The following is a 20,959-nucleotide window of genomic DNA, read 5'->3' as shown; positions in this document are numbered from 1 at the left end:
GGACAATCCTTAAAAAGTAGAGGCTTTACACCTTTAGCATAAGAGAGAGACTTTCCATTCTTTGATTCCATGCACACTTGGTAAAAAAGACAGAAATCTGTCTTGACCCTTCATCACACGTAAACTGCTGGTGCACTGCAGCAGCTCAAGCTGACTGAGGTGGAGGCAGCCCACTAGAAACTGAAGAATCCAGACCCCCATCCTCCTCCTCCTTCCCGTGAAGTCACAGACTATTTTATCAAGCCATCTGATGTAAGTAAGAGACTTACATTTTATAGATATAGTAGAGTTAGCGCATTATTAAACTTTGAAGAAAAGTCCAAAGGTGTGGAAAAATATGCTTGCTAACAGTGACTGCATCTACAATGACAATAACGAAACAGCTAGAAAAATAATTGTACTGTTTTAAATAATGAAAGAAGCTAATTTAAAAAAATATATTACTCATCTGCAACAGCTGATTAAATTAACAATGAGTATATTCCTTTTCTGTGAGCTGAATTCGGGTTATTTTTCAATTATTATATAGCTTCAAATTATAAATATAACCATCCCAACAGTAAAGAGATCATCAAGGCAGTAACATCAGATCAATTTTAAGTCATTACTCCACACAGAGCACAAGAGGTGCTTTTGGATAAAGGCTTTAAAAAGACAGTGACTAACTGTAGTAAAGACTCCAGTTCTGCATCATGGAATCTTCCAAGCCAAGCCACTTTCCACAAACACAGATTCAGTCTATCTTTTCTTTCTGGACCAATCTAGGAGTATCAATAAAAATCTTTGCCATTGTAAAGAATAATAAAAAATGTTCCAATGCTTGCAACTCCCCAGAAAAGTACATAAGCCAGTGTTTCTGTCCAAGTGTCACCAGCCATAAGCAAACAGATAATGCACATTGAAAAGACAACAACCATAATAATAGGCAAAGCCTGGAATTTTCAGTCCCTTGGAACACTTAAAGGACTTTGAGATTCTAATTCATCCACTAAATAGTTCCCAAGAAATAAGTCTATGGAATCCTGTCTAAATTCATCAGAAAAGTTGATCTTGTAATGTCATTTGAGTGAGTTCCAACCATCCCTTATGAGTACTAACTGAGTTCTCTTCTCAGTTCTGGTAAAGTCAGACTTCAAGGTACCAGTTCCAGCATATTGTTTGGCACAAGCATTTGCTTTGTCAGCCCAGACATTTTTATAGATCTTCTCAAATTCATCTTGTTCTTCAAGCTTTTGTCCCATGTGCAAAACACCTGGTCTCTGAAGCTGGGCCTGAAGAGACCGATGAGCTAACAAACTCAAGATCACATTGGTTCTATCCTAGATAATCCATACAGTTGCTGGGGAACACACCGTCCTGGTTTGTCACCACTTTGCCAGCAGAGTCCACTAGAAAATAACTTAATTCATCTTGAATTTCTGATACCTGATCCAATAAAATACTTAGTTGATCCCATCTCATATTTTTACATACCTTATGGAAGTCAAAGGCAATGTATCTGATCATTCCACTTCCCAAGGAAGACACCATTGTTGCATATGTTTGTTCAAGTAGTTTCTCTGAGCCCTTCTGGTTTACCAGATTGATTTTGACTTGTTTTCCATAAATAATTACTTGTGAATCAAAATGCTTTGGAAATCATCCATATAATTTGTTTCTTTGTTGATCTGTGGCCATGGATTGTACTTGAGGTTTGGTCTTTTGGACCAGAAGACAGGGATTGATCCTCGAGTCTGTACAAATGAAGCCTTGCTCCCATTATAGTACACAATTTGTTTTGTTTCTACAAAGTTAGCTGCATGGCCTTCAGAATCAATTCCTCTTACATAATAATCTACGCCAGCTCTGAAACAACTCCTCCTGGACATGAGAATCCAATTGAAGTATTTTCCAATGATAGAACATGAGTGCATAGTAATAAAACCATGTGACACTGGAAGAGCAAAACGATGAACCTCAGGCTGAGCAGACAGTTCTCTTAGAAGATGACCATTCCATACAAATCGCTAATCTGCCCGTTCCAAGAGACTCATTTCTTGCAATTCTGGACTAGTGTTGGACAACTGCTGCAAAGTATGGGTCAAATCATATGTTGTTGAAAAGTAAAACCCATCCACACTCAAGACATGGTTTAGCATCAAAACGAAAGTTTTATTATCTTGTAACTGAATATCAGTTAAGTGCAACATTATCTTCTTATAAGAAAGGACATCAAAATCTGTTGCTTTCCAGATCACATGATTAAAAAATTCACCTATTTTTGTATTTTTGATAATGACGATAAGATAATTACCTGCCACCAGATGGATTGTGCCCAGTATACGAAATATTGGTCATGTGACAGCTGAAGAAGGAACATCTTTCTTGGCTATAAGGGTGACCTATGTGTACATATGGTCAATGTTAAGTACGTCATCTGCTTCATCATCATAAGCTTCCACATAAAATTTTTCAGGTATAATATGCAGCTTCAGCCGCTCGTAAGTCATTGCCGCCATCCTACACCACCACTTCTTTTTCTTTGCCTCGCTGGCCTGCCCTGAGCTTCACCACCACCTCTGCTAATGCCTACCTGTCACCCTGGTACCCCAGCCACCGCACCCGCCTCACCCCATCCCTTTGCCACCCCACAGAAAGAACAGAATATTTTTTTCTTCACATGAGTAGGAATGCAAGGATATCTGCCCTTTTTTCTATTCAGGAAGTTACTGGGAGTTGGAGCCAGTACAAACATGTAAGAAAAAGAAACAAAAGGTATCCAGATGAGAAAGGAAGAATGAAACTTTCTATTCACAGGTAGCATGATTATTTTTAGAAAATCCCAAATAATCTACAAGAAAGCTCTTAGTACTAAAAAGTAAGTTGTAGGATAAAAGATTGATATACAAAAACGAACATTGATATACAAAATAAACCACTGTATTTTTATATATTGGCAGAAATATATAGAATTCTATAATTTTCAGAAATTCTATAATTCTGTAATTTTCAGAAATTAAAAATTTTGAAGCAATACCACTTACAATAGTACAAAACTATGCAATACTTAGGCATCATTTTGATATAAGGTTTATCAAATCTATATGTTGAAAATGCAAAATGATGATGAGAAAAATTAAACAACAATTAAATAAATTGAGACAGTATGTTGAAAATCAGAAACAACAGCATTATGATGTCAGTTCTCCCAGGTTTACTTATAGATTAAAAGCAGTACTAGTAAAAATCCCAGAAGGTTTTGTTGTTGTTGTTGTTTGCTTCCTTTTTGCTGCAGTCTGGCTGGACACAATTCACAAGCCACTTATCAAGCAGAAACAAACTTTATTTTTAGAACACACTCTGCACCACATGAGCTCTTCAGGAATTCCCTCAGAGCCCAACTGCCATCACTGGCTTCCCACAAGCCTCTCAACCCCCCGCCCCACTCCTCTAGCTCTTGAGGCCGATTGGCTGGGTCGCGTGGGCAGAGCCAAAAGAGTCCCCCAATGAGCAGCTCCGTGGTCTGAACGGGCGGGGAAACAGCCCAATGAGCATCACCGCAGAGGAGCCAATCAGCTGGCAGCTGGAAGTTTGCTGGGGCTGCTGTGAGCCAATCATCAGCTGGCAGCTGGAAGTTTGCTGGGGCCCCTTCGCCTGTGGCTCTCAACACTTTTTGAGTAATTGACAGACTGATTTCTACAAGTTGTATGGAAATGCAAAAGAGGACCTAGAACAGCTAAAATAATTTTGAAGAACAATGTTGGAAGTCTTATACTACTTTGGATATTTTCCAACACCAACAAACAATTTTCTGATTCTCGCAATGCCAACTTCATATTGAATAGTTCAATTAAATTCTGATATTATTTGAGGTTAGCATCAGATCTCACACGTTAAAGGAATCATCCCCACAAGGCTTCCCCATTTCCAATGTCAATGATAATTCCCAGACCACTCATATACTCATACTTCTGACCAACTGACTATAAATTGGGTATTTTAGTCAGTTTTTTTTTATCACTATCATAAATACTTGAGAAAAATACTTAGAATAGGAAAGCTTTGTTTTGGCTCATGGTTTTAGAGGATTCAGTCCATGGTCAGCTGGCTCCAAGGCAGGAATGTCATGGAACAAAGTGTGGCAGAGGAAAGGTACTTATCCCATGGCAGTCAGAAAGCACAGAGAAAAGTAGGCGCCTAGGATGGATAGTCCCCAGAGCGTGCCCCAGTGATCTATATCTTTCCAAATGCCTCATCTTCCTTTAGTTCCTGCCACCTCCCAGTAGTCCATGCAGCTGTCTGTGGATTATGCCCCCAATGACATCAGAGCCCTCATGATCAATCATTTTCCAAAAGTCCACCTTTGAACCTTGCTGTACTGAGGACCAAGCCTTCAAGAAATGAGACTTCAGGGAAAATACCAGATCCAGACCACAATGAGGGTTTCTCATGTCTACCCCATATCCATACTCAAGGCTTAATAATTTGCTAGAGTGAATCACAGAACTCAGGAAAGCACTTTACTTACTATTACTAGTTTATTATAAAAGATACAATTCAGGAACAGCCAAACAGAGAAGATGCACAGTACAAGGTGCTGGGAAGGGACTTGCATAGAGCTGCCATATGGAGCACATCACCTTCCCAGAACCTGGATGTGTTCACCAACCTGGAAGGTCTCCAAAATTCATTATTAAAAATTTTTTATGGAGGTTGCATCATGTAAGTTGACTGATTATTAGCTCAACTTCTAGCCTCTCTCCTCTCCCAAGAGGTGGGGGCAGTGTAGATAAGGACTTTAATCAAGTCTCAGCCTTTCTGATAGCCGGTCCCCATTCTGAAGCTCTCTAGAAGTCTTGAGAGTTACCTCATTCCAAAACAAAACAAAAAACAAACAAAAAACCCCAAGTTTTTAAAAAATTAGATAGTAGAACACTTGAATATCTTCATGCCAGGAAAATTCCTTGGAAGGAAAATTCCTAGGAAGAAAGGAAGATAGGTAGGAAGGAAAAGGGAAGAAAATGTTTGGGGTAATGGATATGTTTATTATCTTAATTGTTGTGATGACTTTATGAACATAATAATATTAAAACTCATCAAATTGCAGCTTCAGTATGTGTAGTTTCTTTCATTCTACTTTGCCTCAAAAAGCTAGAGCAAAGGAGCATATACAAGACTGAGAAAAGAGAGAAGAGAAAGATAAAAGAGGAGGAGGAGGAGGATGAAAAACAAGAGGCTGATTAAGAGGAAGAAGAAGAGGAAGGAGTAGTGGTAGTAATTTAAAATTGGAAATGTATTGAAGGAAAAAGATATTAAAGCTAGTAATAAAATTTAACGGCCGGTTACATTCGATCAGAAAAGAGAGGAGATGATAACCAAAGTAGTGTTCATCTCCTCTCCCTGTATTAATAAATAGAGTTGATATCCTAATGTAACTGACAGAATACCTGTCTCTTTCCTGACCATGTGCATCACTCACTTAATAAACACTGAGTACTTACTTTGTGCTAGTACTATTGTAAGCATTGGGAACATGGTGATAAGGACAGAAAAGATTCCTGCAGCCATAGAGTTACTTTACAGTTAGGGGAGGCAAAAATTAAAGAAGTTTTCTTAAAAAATAATAAAATAATGGATAATTTTAGACACTGATGGGTTCCAAAAAATATAAAGGAGGGCAATGTATAGAGAGTAAATGTGGGAGGGGAAAGGGGGTTAAATTATATTTTGAATCAGAGAAGCCTATTTGGAGGAATAGTAATAAAGCTGAATTGTGACCAGACCCAGCAGTGTTAGAGAGTTTTTTTTAATATCATGCTGGGAATTGAACCCAGGGTCTCATGATTGCCAGGCAAGTGCTCTACCACTGAGCTGTATCTCCAGCCCAGGGTTGAGAATATAAGGTAGATGGAAAAATAAACAATTACAAATGCTCTTGGGAAGGAATTAAGCCTATTTAATAAACAGAAAGGAGGCTAGAAGAAGGGAAAATTGTAGATGAGAAAGATAGCAAAGTCAATAGGTACTAGAGCATATAAAGCCGTATAAGCCACTTTGGTGAGTTTGAATTTTATTATTAATGCAATGGGACACCACTGGAGAATCTTGAGCAGGGAAGTAGCATGACATGATAAATGTCTTTCAAAGATCCTTCTTCCTGATAAATGGAGCCTAAGAGAAGGACAAGAATGAAAATAGGAAGATGATTAGAAATTAGGCCACACCACAAAGATTGGTCAGAAGTAAATGTGGGATTTATGTTAGAGAACCAATTCTCACATTTTGGTGGGAAGTAGGATGTGGGATAAGGGAAATGGAAAAATTAAGAATAACTTTATGGCTTTGGATTATCCAGGTGGAAAATGGTGTAGTTTGTTGGAATCAGAAGAAGTAAGGAGGAACATGTTTGGTGTGTGGTGTTGTTTGTACATAAGATGTCCTCTAAAAGCTCCTGTGTTAGTGCAGGAATGTTCTGAGGTGCAATGATTGGATTGTAAGAGCTTTAACCTTCTAATCAGTCCATCCTAGTGTGAATGTACTGGATGGTAACTGCAGGCAGCTGGGGTTTGGCTGAAAGGAAGTAGGTCACTGGGGAAGTGCCCTGGAAGGGTTCATCTTTCCTGTGACTTCCTTCCTACTTTCCTCTGTCTGCTTCCTTGCCTCCATGTCTTCCACTACTCCCTTCAACTATGTTGTGCTGCCTCAGTTGGGCCCAGAGGAATGGACTGGACCTCTGAGACTATGAGCCAATATAAACTTTTCCTCCTCTCCATCGTTCCTGTTGGGTATTTTGGTCTCAGCAATGAAAGGCAAACACAGTGTGTAACTTAAATATTTCTGAATATATCTAACTGAGGTGTCTATTAGACATCCAAACAGAAATGTCAAGTGGGCATTTGAAATATTAGCACTGAAGACAAAAATTGAGTTTCACCAGCATATTGTACTTTTCAATGTACTTATCTTTTTGGTCTCTGTCAAAAAAAGGATTGAAAACCTTTGTCTTTTTAATACAATACTTTCCTCCAAACATTAAAACTTTATTTAAAGAGAATGACCATCTAGATAGAAAAAAGGAATGGAGATATCCAGCAATTATTTTGGTGGGAGGATTTATAGAATTTGATGTATAGTTTGTTTTTTTTTTAAAAAAAAGCCATACTGTTAAGTACTTTGGGGAATATAGAGTTATGTTAATTTGCATTTTTGTTCCCAATTTTTTATCCCTTTCTATGTCGACACCCTTTCCCATATCATTATAATGTTCTCACATCATGGGTAGACATACTTCCACTCCTTGACTCTTGAGTTTGATCATGTGACTGGCTGGGGCATTAGCAGATATGATTCCAGAAAAAGCTTTTTAAAAGCTCTTAAATAGTTGAGCTTTGACTTTTCTGTATCTGCTATCATCATGAGAAGGACATGCCTGGGCTGACCCACTGGAGGACAGTAGACACATAAAGTAGAAGTAGGACACCCCTGCCAGCTCAGTTCAAAGCCAACCTAAATTGTCTTACAACCAGCCAAACCCTAGACATTTTTTTCTTTGGTAAATACATAAATACTTAAATTTCAGATGTACCTGTATATTTAAAAGACATAGTACATGGTACCTGTATACTAATGTAGGAGAGAAACAAAAAAATTACAAACTGCCTGACTGGGGTTCAAAATTGAAAACCAGTATTTGACACTTACTGGTGAAATGATGAATTATCTTTGTTATTCAACATCTGAGAACCTCAGTTTCATTATCATACAGAGGGAATAACAATGGCAACTGATGAGGGCACTCACCCATACCATTCCTTCTCATTTCTTAGTTTTACTTGGGAAACTGGATACAAAACTCTGTGGTTAATTTCATATTTTCCTTTTCAAAAAATGCCAAGAGAAGAAACTAAATGAATATGTTATCCTGAGTAAGGGGACTTAAAATTTCTGCCTAATAGCAATTTTGAAAATAAGCCGCCCAAGGGCAGGGATGTGACTCCAGTGAGCACTTTCTTAGAATGCAAGGCCCTGGATTTGATTCTCAGGTACACACACACACACACACACACACACACACACACACACCCCACACACACACAGGTGTTTGAGATGTGATTAGAAACACCTAGCCAAGCTAGCCAATCCCCACTTCTCCCAGTCACATGAATCACCTAGCCAACCCCTTCTTTTCCCAGTCGTGTCAGTAATGAACACGTATTTATTGTTGTGTCACTGAGGTTTTGTGGTTCTGGCAATAGATAACTGATACAAGGGGAAATAGGCTAGGAAGGGAGGAAAAATTAGTCTTTTTGGGACATGAGTTTGCCACGGCCAAGGGCATCTGGCTATGGAATTCAAAAGTCACTTTTATTCTCTGTATCATCAGTAGATGCATAGCTCAAAATTATAAGTATGGGCAAGGTAACCCAAGGGTTATGTATGTAGAGAGGGAGAAGAGGGAATGATGAATTACTGAACTCTGAGGAAGACCTGTGTTTGAAGAAATCACTGAGATTAAGAAGGAATGCTCAGAGATAGCTAAGGAAAACGAAGAAGAGTGGTGCTAGGAAAACTCCTTTTAAGGAGGCACCAGTTAGCCATGCCCAATGCCCTAGAGAGGTAAAGTAGATATTGTAGATATCTTAATACTCATTTTACAAAAGAAGAAAGCGAGGTGGGATGGGTAATTAAATTTGTTATGCATGATCACACAAAATAGTGAACAGCAGTAAGGGTTGCTGGAACCTAGGTATAGGTTTTTTATTTTATTTTATTTTTTAGTGCTGATGGACCTTTATTTTATTCATTTATTTATATGCAGTGCTGAGAATTGAACCCAGTGCCTCACACATGAGAGGCAAGTGCTCTACCACTGACCACGATCCCAGCAGGTCTTTTAATTCTTGAGTCAGGGTTTTATCATTTTTATTATATTGTCTTCCTTGACACCCATAAATATATTATTAAAATATATTATTAAATGGTTTTAATATTTTTATACATAAAATATTAAAACAAAATGATGAAATTTAACATTTAGAATTAGATGACCATTAAAGAGCAATAAATATATAACTCTAGGAACTTTCTGAGAAAGTAATTGTTACATTATTGCATATTTCCTTCTATTATGCATCAGTTCTTTTCTGTATCTGATTAATGTATATATTTATGTTAAGTGATTTTCCTATATGCATTATGGATCAAAACAATTTTCCTCTCATGCTGAGTACCATGAATTAATAATGATAATGTTGAAATATATTGCAGAATGAACTTCATGAGCTTGAAAAGCAAATAGCAGCCATCTCTGCAGAAACTAAAGAAACAGAGAGGCAAATTTATCAGAAGGATGCTGCCATAGAGAATTCCAGACTTCAATGTGGAAGCCTGGAATCTCAAATCAAGTCCTTATATACAGAGAATGTGAAGCTTAAGTTTGATACTGAAATGGCCCAAGAAGATTTTGAGGAACGCATGATAAAATATAAGACTTACTATGCAAAAATAAAAGCACATAAAGACAGTTTGGGGGAGATAGAAAGCCAATGTTCATTTATGATTGAACTCTGTGAAAAACGAGATCTAGTAAAAAAACTAAAGACAATGAAAGAGGAACTTATACAACAAGATCTCCAAAATCCAAGAGGGAACCAAATGACACAAGTACAGGTTTGAATTGTTACTTATCAAAACTTTTTCTTTCATTCTAGAATGTATTAAATAGTACATTCATCATTAAGTTAATAAAATTCTATTTTATTATATTTAGAAACTATTTTCACAATTTTTAAGAACTTGGATAAGTACATGAATTTAGATAACAACTACCTTAAATGTGCAAATCATAAAGGAAATATTTACAAATACATTGTGGATTTCTAAAAATATATAGTTAAACAAAATCACAGTGAACAATTAATCCATGTGTTGCAAAAAGTATAAATTCAGAGAAAGGTTGAGGCTCTAGCTTCTATGCCAATGCATCCAGACCAATTCCATCCAATTTAGTATGCTGTTATGGAAAGAGTCTGAATTAAGAATTGCGCTTTAAACATCTTTGTATTTCTCTTACTATTCTTTGAAGTCAATAATAAGTACAAACTTAAAATACCATTTTTTTTTTTGCTATTGAATTAAGTATCCTTTGCATTGTTGTCAGGCAAATGCCACAATAAATACCACTTTCCTTTGTCTTAATTTGTTTTTACTTCTGAGTTTTCAAAGTAAGGTAGCTTTGTTTGAATAATAGTTATTTATCCAGTATACCTATAAAAGTCATAATCTAATCCCATGTATCAAAATTAAAATTTAATTTATCTACTTTTCTTAAAATATGGCCACACTGAGTGTTGCAGATTTATATGAACCATGCCTTTCTGACTTGTATATTTTAAATTTAACTATACAGGAAGACATTTCAAAGCTAAAGAATGAAATTATAACTGTAAAAGAATCTATCAATGAAAAAACTTGTTTTCTTGAGGAAGAAAAGAGGAGACATGAAAAATTAACAAAAGAAATAGAGGTAAGTGTTAATTATTGAGATTTCAATTTTTTATAAGATCAGGTTTTAAATGTATGCTATATTCATGTTTCCATAGTTTACTCTCAATTATCAAAACAGCTAGAGAACAAAAAATTATAAAATTCAGCAGATAAATACATATTATTAATAGATAAACCCCCTCATTCAAAGATGTTCAAATATGTGAATATGTTCAAGCAAAGGAAGTACTACTATTAAATATGGCCTAGAATTCTTTCAAGTCTCATTGCACCCACAGCTTGATATCTGCTTAATGGCAAGACAATAGAGGCTCTAGTCATAGAAGATGACAATTCCTAGACACCAGATACTCCTCGAAATAAAGTGAAAGACAATGGGAATCGTCCTCATTCTAAATCTCTCTGATTACATATTTGTAATTCTCAGGAGCCAACTTTTTAAAAAAGCAATATGTAAAACCAAAAATGAAACAAATTCTCATCACCTGCAGACTTTTACAGTGAATTATTATTTACATGAATGGAGACAAATATGGTAAAGAACATGCTTTTAATAGTAAAAATGCTTTCTACTATGACAGTATTAATATGAAAACTAAGAAGATGCCTATTTTCACTTGACTATGACTAATCTGACACAATATAAAAAGCATCTGAAGTATTAAAGATAAAATCCTCACCTTTTCATGTTCTCTATAAAGAGATACCATGGAAGTACACCATAACAATAGAGAAGACAAGACTCAACTCTTACATTTTTTTTGAAGCTGGTAAGGTGTAGAACACCTGAAGTTTTAAACACTATTTGTGTCTGTATACATTGTTAAAAGCATTTTGGAAAGGAATTTGAGATTACGTAGTACTTTTCTTATGCTGACATGTTTTATCAAGGCACAATTGTCATAAGTCCATAAATTGTAAATGTTTGATTTTTTTCTTTTTTTTTCTTTTTTTTTATTGGTTGTTCAAAATATTACAAAGCTCTTGACATCTCGTATTACATATATTAGATTCAAGTGGATTATGAACTCCCATTTTTACCCCAAATACAGATTGCAGAATCACATCAATTACACATCCACATTTTTACATAATGCCCTATTAGTAACTGTTGTATTCTGCTACCTTTCCTATCCTCTACTATCCCCCCTCCCTTCCCCTCCCCTCCCATCTTCTCTCTCTACCCCATCTATTGTAATTCATTTCCCTCCTTGTTTATTTTCCCCTTCCCCTCACAACTTCTTATATGTAATTTTGTATAACATTGAGGGTCTCCCTCCATTTCCATGCAATTTCCCTTTTCTCTCCCTTTCCCTCCCACCTCATGTCTCTGATTGATGTTGATCTTTGCTTCCTGCTCTTCCTCCCTGCTCTGTTCTTAGTTGCTCTCATTATATCAAAGAAGACATTTGGTATTTGTTTTTTAGGGATTGGCTAGCTTCACTAAGCATAATCTGCTCTAATGCCATCCATTTCCCTGCAAATTCCATGATTTTGTCATTTTTTAGTGCTGTGTAATACTCCATGGTGTATAAATGACACATTTTTTTTATCCACTCATCTATTGAAGGGCATCTGGGTTGGTTTTCCACAGTCTAGCAATTGTGAATTGTACTGCTATGAACATCGATGTGGCAGTATCTCTGTAGTATGCTCTTTTAAGGTCTTCAGGGAATAGACCGAGAAGGGCAATGGCTGGGTCAAATGGTGGTTCCATTCCCAGCTTTCCCAGGAATCTCCATACTGCTTTCCAAATTGGCTGCACCAGTTTGCAGTCCCACCAACAATGTACCAGAGTACCCTTTTCCCCACATCCTTGCCAGCACTTGTTGTTGTTTGACTTCATAATGGCTGCCAATCTTACTGGAGTGAGATGGTATCTTAGGGTGGTTTTGATTTGCATTTCTCTGACTGCTAAAGATGGTGAGCATTTTTTCATGTACTTGTTGATTGATTGTATGTCCTCCTCTGAGAAGTGTCTGTTCAGGTCCTTGGCCCATTTGTTGATTGGGTTATTTGTTATATTATTGTCTAATTTTTTGAGTTCTTTGTATACTCTGGATATTAAGGGCTCTATCTGAAGTGTGAGGAGTAAAAATTTGTTCCCATGATGTAGGCTCCCTATTTACCTCTCTTATTGTTTCTCTTGCTGAGAAAAAACTTTTCAGTTTAAGTAAGTCCCATTTGTTGATTCTTGTTATTAGCTCTTGTGCTATGGGTGTCCTATTAAGGAATTTGGAGCCCGACCCCACAATATGTAGATCAGAGCCAACTTTTTCTTCTATCAGACGCAGAGTCTCTGAGTTGATATCTAATTCCTTGATCCACTTTGAGTTAACTTTTGTGCATGGCGAGAGGAGGGGATTCAGTTTCATTTTGTTGCATATGGATTTCCAGTTTTCCCAACACCATTTGTTGAAGATGCTATCCTTCCTCCATTGCATGCTTTTAGCTCCTTTATCAAATATAAGATAGTTGTAGCTTTGTGGATTGGTCTCTGTGTCCTCTATTCTGTACCATTGGTCCACCCGCCTGTTTTGGTACCAGTACCATTCTGTTTTTGTTACTATTGCTCTGTAATATAGTTTGAAATCTGGTATCGCTATACCGCCTGATTCACACTTCCTGCTTAGAATTGCTTTTGCTATTCTGGGTCTTTTATTTTTCCATATGAATTTCATGATTGCTTTATCTATTTCTACAAGAAATGCCATTGGGGTTTTGATTGGCATTGCATTAAATCTATAGAGAACTTTTGGTAATATCGCCATTTTGATGATGTTAGTTCTGCCTATCCATGAACAGGGTATATCTTTCCATCTTCTAAGATCTTCTTCTATTTCTCTCTTTAGGGTTCTGTAGTTTTCATTGTATAAGTCTTTCACCTCTTTTGTTAGGTTGATTCCCAAGTATTTTATTTTTTTTGAGGATATTGTGAATGGAGTGTTTTTCCTCATTTCCGATTCAGAAGTTTTGTCACTGATATACAGAAATGCCTTTGATTTATGCGTGTTGATTTTATATCCTGCCACTTTGCTGAATTCATTTATTAGTTCTAGTAGTTTTTTTGTAGACCCTTTTGGGTCTTCTAGGTATAGAATCATGTCATCCGCAAACAGTGATAATTTAAGTTCTTCTTTTCCTATTTTTATGCCTTTAATTTCTTTCGTGTGTCTAATTGCTCTGGCCAGTGTTTTGAGAACTATATTGAATAGAAGTGGTGATAGAGGGCATCCCTGTCTTGTTCCTGATTTTAGAGGGAATGCCTTCAATTTTTCTCCATTCAGAATGATGCTAGCCTGAGGCTTAGCATAGATAGCTTTCACAATGTTGAGGAAAGTTCCTGTTATCCCTAGTTTTTCTAATGTTTTGAACATAAAGGGATGCTGTACTTTGTCAAATGGTTTTTCTGCTTCTATCGAGATGATCATATGGTTCCTATCTTTGTCTATTTATGTGGTGAATAACATTTATTGATTTCCGTATATTGAACCATCCTTGCATCCCAGGGATGAATCCTACTTGATCATGGTGCACAATTTTTTTGATGTGCCTTTGTATCCGATTCGCCAGAATTTTATTGAAGATTTTTGCATCTAGGTTCATCAGAGATATTGGTCTGTAGTTTTCTTTCTTTGAGGTGTCTTTGTCTGGTTTTGGAATCAGGATGATGTTGGCCTCATAGAATGAATTTGGCAAATCTCCCTCTTTTCCACTTCCTGAAATAACTTGAAAAGTATTGGTATTAATTCTTCTTTAAAGGTTTTGTAAAACTCCGCTGTATACCCATCCGGTCCTGGGCTTTTCTTGGTTGGTAGTCTTTGATTGCTTCTTTAATCTCATCCATTGATATTGGTCTGTTCAAATTGTGTGTATCCTCCTGACTCAGTCTGGGCAAATCATAGGATTAAAAAATTTATCGATGTCTTCACTCTCTTCTATTTTGTTGGAATATAGGTTTTCAAAATAATTTCTAATTGTCTTCTGTATTTCTATAGCATCTGTTGTGATCTTGCCTTTTTCATCCCGTATGTTAGTAATTTGAGTTCTCTCTCTTCTTCTCTTCGTTAGCATGGATAAGGGTCTGTCGATCTTATTTATTTTTTCGAAGAACCAACTTTTAGTTTTGTCAATTTTTTCAATAGTTTCTTTTGTTTCAATTTTGTTGATTTCTGCTCTGATTTTAATTATTTCTTGTCTTCTGCTACATTTGCTGTTGTTTTGTTCTTCCTTTTCTAGGACTTTGAGACGAAGTGTAAGCTCATTTATTTGTTTGTTTTTCCTTTTTTTGAGGAATGACCTCCAGGCGATGAATTTCCCTCTTAAAACTTCTTTCATTGTGTCCCATAGATTCCTATATGTTGTATCTCTTTTTTCATTTATCTCTTAAGAATTTTTTGATTTCCTCCTTTATGTCTTCTGTAACCCATTGATCATTCAGTAACATATTGTTTATTTTCCATGTGATGTAGGATTTTTCCTTCCTTCTTTTATCATTGATTTCCAGTTTCATTCCATTATGATCAGATAAAATACATGGTATTATCTCCACCCCTTTATATTTACTGAGTGTTGCCCTATGGCATAACATATGGTCTATTTTTGAGAAGGATCCATGTGCTGCTGAGAAAAAAGTATATCCACTTGATGATGGTTGATATATTCTATATATGTCAGTTAAGTCTAGGTCATTGATTGTGATATTGAGCTCTATAGTCTCTTTATTCAACTTTTGTTTGGAGGATCTGTCCAATGGTGAGAGAGGTGTGTTGAAGTCACCCATAATTATTGTGTTGTGGTCTATTTGATTCTTGAACTTGAGAAGAATTTGTTTTATGAACATTGCAGCACCATTATTTGGTGCACAAATATTGATAATTGTTATGTCTTGTTGGTGAATGGTTCCTTTTAACAGTATATAATGTCCTTCCTTATCCCTTTTGATTAACTTAGTCTTGAAGTCAATTTTATTCGATATGAGGATGGCCACCCCTGCTTGCTTCCGAGGACCGTGTGCGTGGTATATTTTTTCCCAACCTTTCACCTTCAGCCTGTGTATGTCTTTTCCAATCAGATGTGTCTCCTGGAGGCAACATATTGTTGGATTTGTTTTTTAATCCATGTTACCAACCTATGTGGCTTTATTGGTGAGTTTAAGCCATTAACGTTTAGAGTTACTATTGATATATGGTTTGTACTGCCAGCCATGTTTAATTATTTATCTTTTTTTTTTAATTTAGTTTGTTTCTCCATGATTAGCTTTCCCCGCTGTCCTCTGTCGTTACCGAGGCTCTTCCCACTGATGGTTTTGGTTGTTGTTTTTCATTTCTTCCTCGTGTAGTGTTTTGCTCAAGACACTTTGCAATGCTGGTTTTCTGGCTGCAAATTCTTTTAGCTTTTGTTTATCATGAAAGATTTTTATTTCGTTATCGTACCTGAAGCTTAATTTTGCTGGATACAGAATTCTTGGTTGGCATCCATTGTCTTTCAGTGTTTGAAATATGTTATTCCAGGATCTTCTCGCTTTCAGCGTCTGTGATGAAAAATCCGTTGTTAACCTTATTGGTTTACCCCTGAATGTAATCTGCCTCCTTTCTCTTGTAGCTTTTAATATTTTCTCTTTGTTCTGTATATTGGCTATCTTCATAACAATGTGTCTTGGCGTTGGTCTACTGTGATTTTGTGTGCTCAGTGTTCTGTATGCATCTACAATTTGTATATCCGTTTCCTTTTTTATTTATGGAAAGTTTTCTGTTATTATTTCATTCAGAAGGTTATTCATTCCCTTGGTTCGATTCTCTGTACCTTCCTCTATCCCGATGACTCGTATGTTTGGTTTTTTAATGTTATCTCATATCTCTTGGATGTTTTTCTCGTGATTTTCTACTAGCCTTTCTGAGTTGGCTAGACTCTTTTCAAGATGATATATTTTGTCTTCATTATCTGACGTTCTGGCTTCTACTTGCTCCACTCTGTTAGTAATACTCTCAATTGAGTTTCTAATTTGGTTTATCGTTTCCTTCATTTCTAGAATTATTGTTTGATTTTTTTTAATAACCTCTATCTCCTGATAAAGATGCTTTACTTCTTCTTTTATCTGTTTATGTAATTCATTATCAATGTGTTCTTTCACTGTTTGAATTTGCTGTCTCGTATCCTCTTTAAGGTTCCATTCCATCTGTCTAAGGTGTTCCTTGAGTTCTTTATATGACCATTTTTCTGGTGACTCTAGGTCCTCCTGAATATTTAGGCTGTCCGTCATTGTTTGTACTCCCTTTCTTCCTTACTTTTTCATGCTGCTCATGTTACTTCTTGTTCTGTTTGACTGCTGAGTTACTGTTTACTCTTATAAGTTTATTTGATGCTTGGGAGGAAAGATATTAGAAGGGAAGGGAAGAAGTCACTAAAGAGAATGAGGGTAGGCGGGTAGGACTCAAGAAAGGGGGAATAAGAAAATTGTAAAGAGATGAAAAGACAAAAAAGTAGAAAATAGGGGAAGAAAGAAATTTTTTTTAAAAGATAATAATGATAATAAAAAAATGAAAGTTAAAATTTAAAAAAATAGTAATAATCATAAAAATTTAAAAGGGTTAAAAAAATTAAAAACATAACATAAAAAAATTAAAGAACAGCAACCACAAAAAAGAAAATGAAAATGAAAGAAAAGACAAAAAAAAAAAACCAAATAAAAAAAAATAACAACAACAATAATAATAACAGTAATAATAAATGCAGTCATAGAGTTCGATTTACTTCTCTTCCAGTATGTGGAGCTGTGCCCACTGGGTCAAGCTTCTCCTCTCAATAGGTGGGAACCAGTCACTGTGCAGCAGCTCTTCCTCCTAGACTGGGCGGGTCTCCAATCCTGAGTGTCTAGGGCCTTCTCTTGTGTTTCCTCCAGCCAGGCCCTGCTCACCTGTGATGCTCACCACAATATTGGCTACACGCCAGGTCTGCTGCTCCTGGGAGCCCTGTTTTCATTAGTGCCTGGGCACACTCTCCGTGTTTGCCTCCCTCAGACCCTAAGTTTGTAGAGCTTGGGGCTGAGAACCCCCAGGGAATTTGCTTACCTTCTGGTAGCCATGCCCCCGTATCTGGTGCAAGAGACCTCAGTTGTCAGCACTGGTGGGAGCGGTAGCTGGGAGTCCCACGCGCCGAGTAGGTGTAAGAGACCTCAGTTGTCAGCACTGGTGGGAGCGGTAGCTGGGAGTCCCGCGCCGGGGCGGCTCCTGCGGCTCCCGCGCCGCCGCCTTGGCTCCTGCGCCACTCCTGATTCCCTCGGTCTGGCTATTGCGCTCACAGGAGAGCTGGGAGGGGCCCTTAAGTTTTCCCCGCTGTTCTATAGCTGAAAGAGCTGCGATCAGTCAAAAAACAGAGATGATGACGTCAGCTCTCCAAGATGGTGGCCGCTGGCTTCCTCTGTGGTCTGACCGATGTGGAGAACCGAATTGGATGGCTTCCTTCCCCGTCTCAAGCCCAGAATTCAGCTCTGAGTACAGTATTTGCACAGCTGGCGGGAGCCTGCAGAATCCGTAGTGCTGTATCTTTGCGTTGTTATCTTATCGTCGTTTCCCAGCGAGCGCTGCAGACTCTGGCCGGGGGGCGATTTGCTGAATACGCAGCGTGACCCTCCGTGCGGACAAATCTCTCCGTTTGAGCCCCAGTGGCTGGTCCTTATGCGATGAAAATCCTTCCTCTAGGTTTCGGAGCACCCCAATTTTGCTGGAAATTCCTAACAAGCTGGCTTTTAGCCATTCTCCCTTGTCTTTTTCCTGCTCAGTGACGCAGTACATGGGGGTGCTCCACTCCCTTCCCCGCCATCTTCCCTACCCTGATTTTTTATTTTTATGTGTTCTTTTTAGTTACACATGACAGTAGAATCCACTTTGATATATTTAGACAAGCATGGAATATATCTTATTCTAATTAGGATCCCGGTCTTGTGCATGTATAGGATGATGAGATTCACTATGGTATGTCCATATCTGTACATAGGAAAGTTACATCAGATTCATTCCAGTGTCTTTTCCATTCCCATATCTTTCTCCCTTCACTTCATTCCCCTTTGTCTAATGCAATGAACTTCTTTCTTCCCCATCCCATTATTGTGGGTTAGCATCCACATATCAGAGAGAATGTTCAACCTTAGGTTTCTGGGATTGGCTTATTTCACTTAGCATGATAGTCTCCAGATCCATTAATTTACTGGCAAATGTCATAAAGTAATTCTTCTTTATGGCTGATTAACATTCCATTGTGTATATATACCACAATTTCTTTATCTATTCATATGCTAATGGGCATCCAGGTTGTTTCCATAGCTTTAGTGAAATGTGCTGCTATAAACATTGATGTAACTTAGTCACTTTAGTAGGCCAATTTTAACACTTTTGGTTAAAAATTGAATAGTTAACTAACTAGATCAAATAGTGGTTTCATTCCTAGTTTTTTGAGGACTCTTGGTACTGTTCAGAATGGTTGCACTAATTGTAGTCTCACCAACAATGTATGAGTGTAGCCTTTTCCCCACATTCCACCAACATTTATTGTTACTTGTATTCTTCATAATTATCATTCTGGTTGGAGTGATGTGAAATCTCAGTGTAGTATTTGCTTGTTTGTTTGTTTTTGAATTTCAAAATGTATTTTGATATTTATTTTCTATTTGATTTACAGATGTTGAACATTTTTTCATATATTTTTTAACTATTCATATTTCTTCTTTTGAGAAGTGTCTTTTTAGTTCCTTTGCCCACTTACTGATTGTGTTATTTGGATGTTTTTGTTTTGGTTTTGGTGTTAAGATTTTTTAGTTCTTTGTAGATCCTTATGTGAGGTGTGGGTGGCAAAGATTTTTCTCCCATTCTGTAGGCTCTCTCTTCATACTCTTGGGTGTTTCTTTTGCTGTGAAGAAAATTTTTTGTTAGTGTTCTTTAATTTTCATTATTTAGATCTTTCACTAAGTTGATTCCCAAGGTTTTTTGTTTGTTTGTTTGTTTGTTTGTTTGAGGCTATTAAGAATGGGGTAGTTTTCCTCACTTCCCTTTCTGAGGATTTGTCATTGATATACAGAAATGCCTTTGATTTATTAGTGTTGATTTTATATTCTGCTATTTTGCTGAATTTCATTACTAGTTCTAGAAGTTTTCTGGTGGAACTTTTAGGGTGTTCCAGATATAGAATCATATCATCAGCAAATAGTACCAATTTGAGTTCTTCTTTTCCTATATGTATCACTTTAATTTCTTTCATCTGTCTAATGGCTCTGGCCAGTGTTTCAAGAACTATGTTAAATAGAAGTGGTGAAAGAGGGCATCCCTGTCTTGTTCCAGGCACTTGCAGGTAAATGGATGGAGTTACAGAAGATAATGCTAAGTGAAGTTAGCCAATCCCCAAAAACAAAATGCTGAATATTTTCTTTGATATAAGGAAGCTGATTCATAGTGGGATAAGGAGAGGGAGCATGGGAAGAATATAAGAACTCTAGATTGGGCAGAGGGTTAGGAGGGGAAGGGAAGGAGCATGGGATAATTAATGATGGTTGGATGTGATGCTCATTATTATCTATAGTACATGTATGAAGACACGAATTGGTGTGAGAACACTATGTATACAACCAGAAAAATTGAACTCTATATGTGTAATAAAATTGTAATGCATTCCACTGTTGTATATAAATATAAATAAATAAATAAATAAAATTTAAAAAGAAACTTTTTCATGTGATACCAACCCATTTATTGATTTTTTATTTTACTTCTTGTGCTTTAGGAGTCTTATTAAGGAAGTTGATTCCTAAGATGACATGTTGGAGTGTTGGGCCTACATTTTCTTCTAGTAGTTCTGGTTTAATACCTAGGTCTTGATCCACTTTGAGTTGAGTTTTGTGCCGGGAGAAGATAGGGATTAAATTTTATTTTGCTACATGTGGATTTCCAGTTTGTTTGAGTTGATTTTCATTTTGATTAATGTAAACATGCATCTGTGTTACCATCATCTAGATCAAGACATAGAACTTTCCCAGCTTGTCCAGAAAGTTGTTTTGTGCCCCTTTCATTGCAAACTGCAATTTCATCAGCTGAGTTTTGAAAAGAGATTTACTGAGAAATAACTCATGTTCTATTCACCATTCAAATTATTTAATTCAGTGGCTCTTAGTATATCTATGGATTTATGCAACCATCATCCAAATTAATTTTAAGAATTTTCTTCACCTCAAAAGAAACCCATTACTTTCACTGTGACTTCTCCATCTTTCCCTGTTTTATCCCTAATTTTGTTCCACCCTGCTTTTTCTGCTTTCCTGATCTCCTAAGATTCTGTCTTTTATCATTTTATTTCTTGCTAGAAAACTTCTTAATTCATTATCCTAGGGTAGGTCTGCCAGTGACAAATTCTTTTCTTTTATTTATTTATTTATTTTTATCTGGGAATGTCTTGGTTTCCCCTTCTTTCCTGAAGAATGTCTTTGCTA

At 36.8% G+C, this 20,959-nt stretch overlaps 1 protein-coding gene and 1 pseudogene across 4 annotated transcripts in view; one reads left to right on the top strand and one right to left on the bottom strand.

Annotated features, from left to right (window-relative positions):
* Nucleotides 1-20,959, top strand: part of LOC143411689 (coiled-coil domain-containing protein 122-like) — a 49,199-nt gene that overhangs the window by 14,373 nt on the left and 13,867 nt on the right. For all 4 annotated transcript variants that reach the window (XM_076872543.2, XM_076872542.1, XM_076872545.1 and 1 more), the window contains exons 4-5: nt 9,247-9,648; nt 10,388-10,504. In XM_076872543.2, the coding sequence (XP_076728658.1) occupies nt 9,247-9,648; nt 10,388-10,504 (519 nt within the window). The remainder of the gene's footprint in view (nt 1-9,246; nt 9,649-10,387; nt 10,505-20,959) is intronic.
* LOC143411685 (phosphatidylinositol-3-phosphatase SAC1 pseudogene) lies at nt 734-2,498 on the bottom strand (annotated as a pseudogene).

This window comes from Callospermophilus lateralis, chromosome 12 (assembly GCF_048772815.1).
Source record: "Callospermophilus lateralis isolate mCalLat2 chromosome 12, mCalLat2.hap1, whole genome shotgun sequence".
NCBI lineage: Eukaryota > Metazoa > Chordata > Mammalia > Rodentia > Sciuridae > Callospermophilus > Callospermophilus lateralis.
Note: the sequence above shows the minus strand (reverse complement) of the source record. Positions and strands in the feature narration are given on the sequence as shown.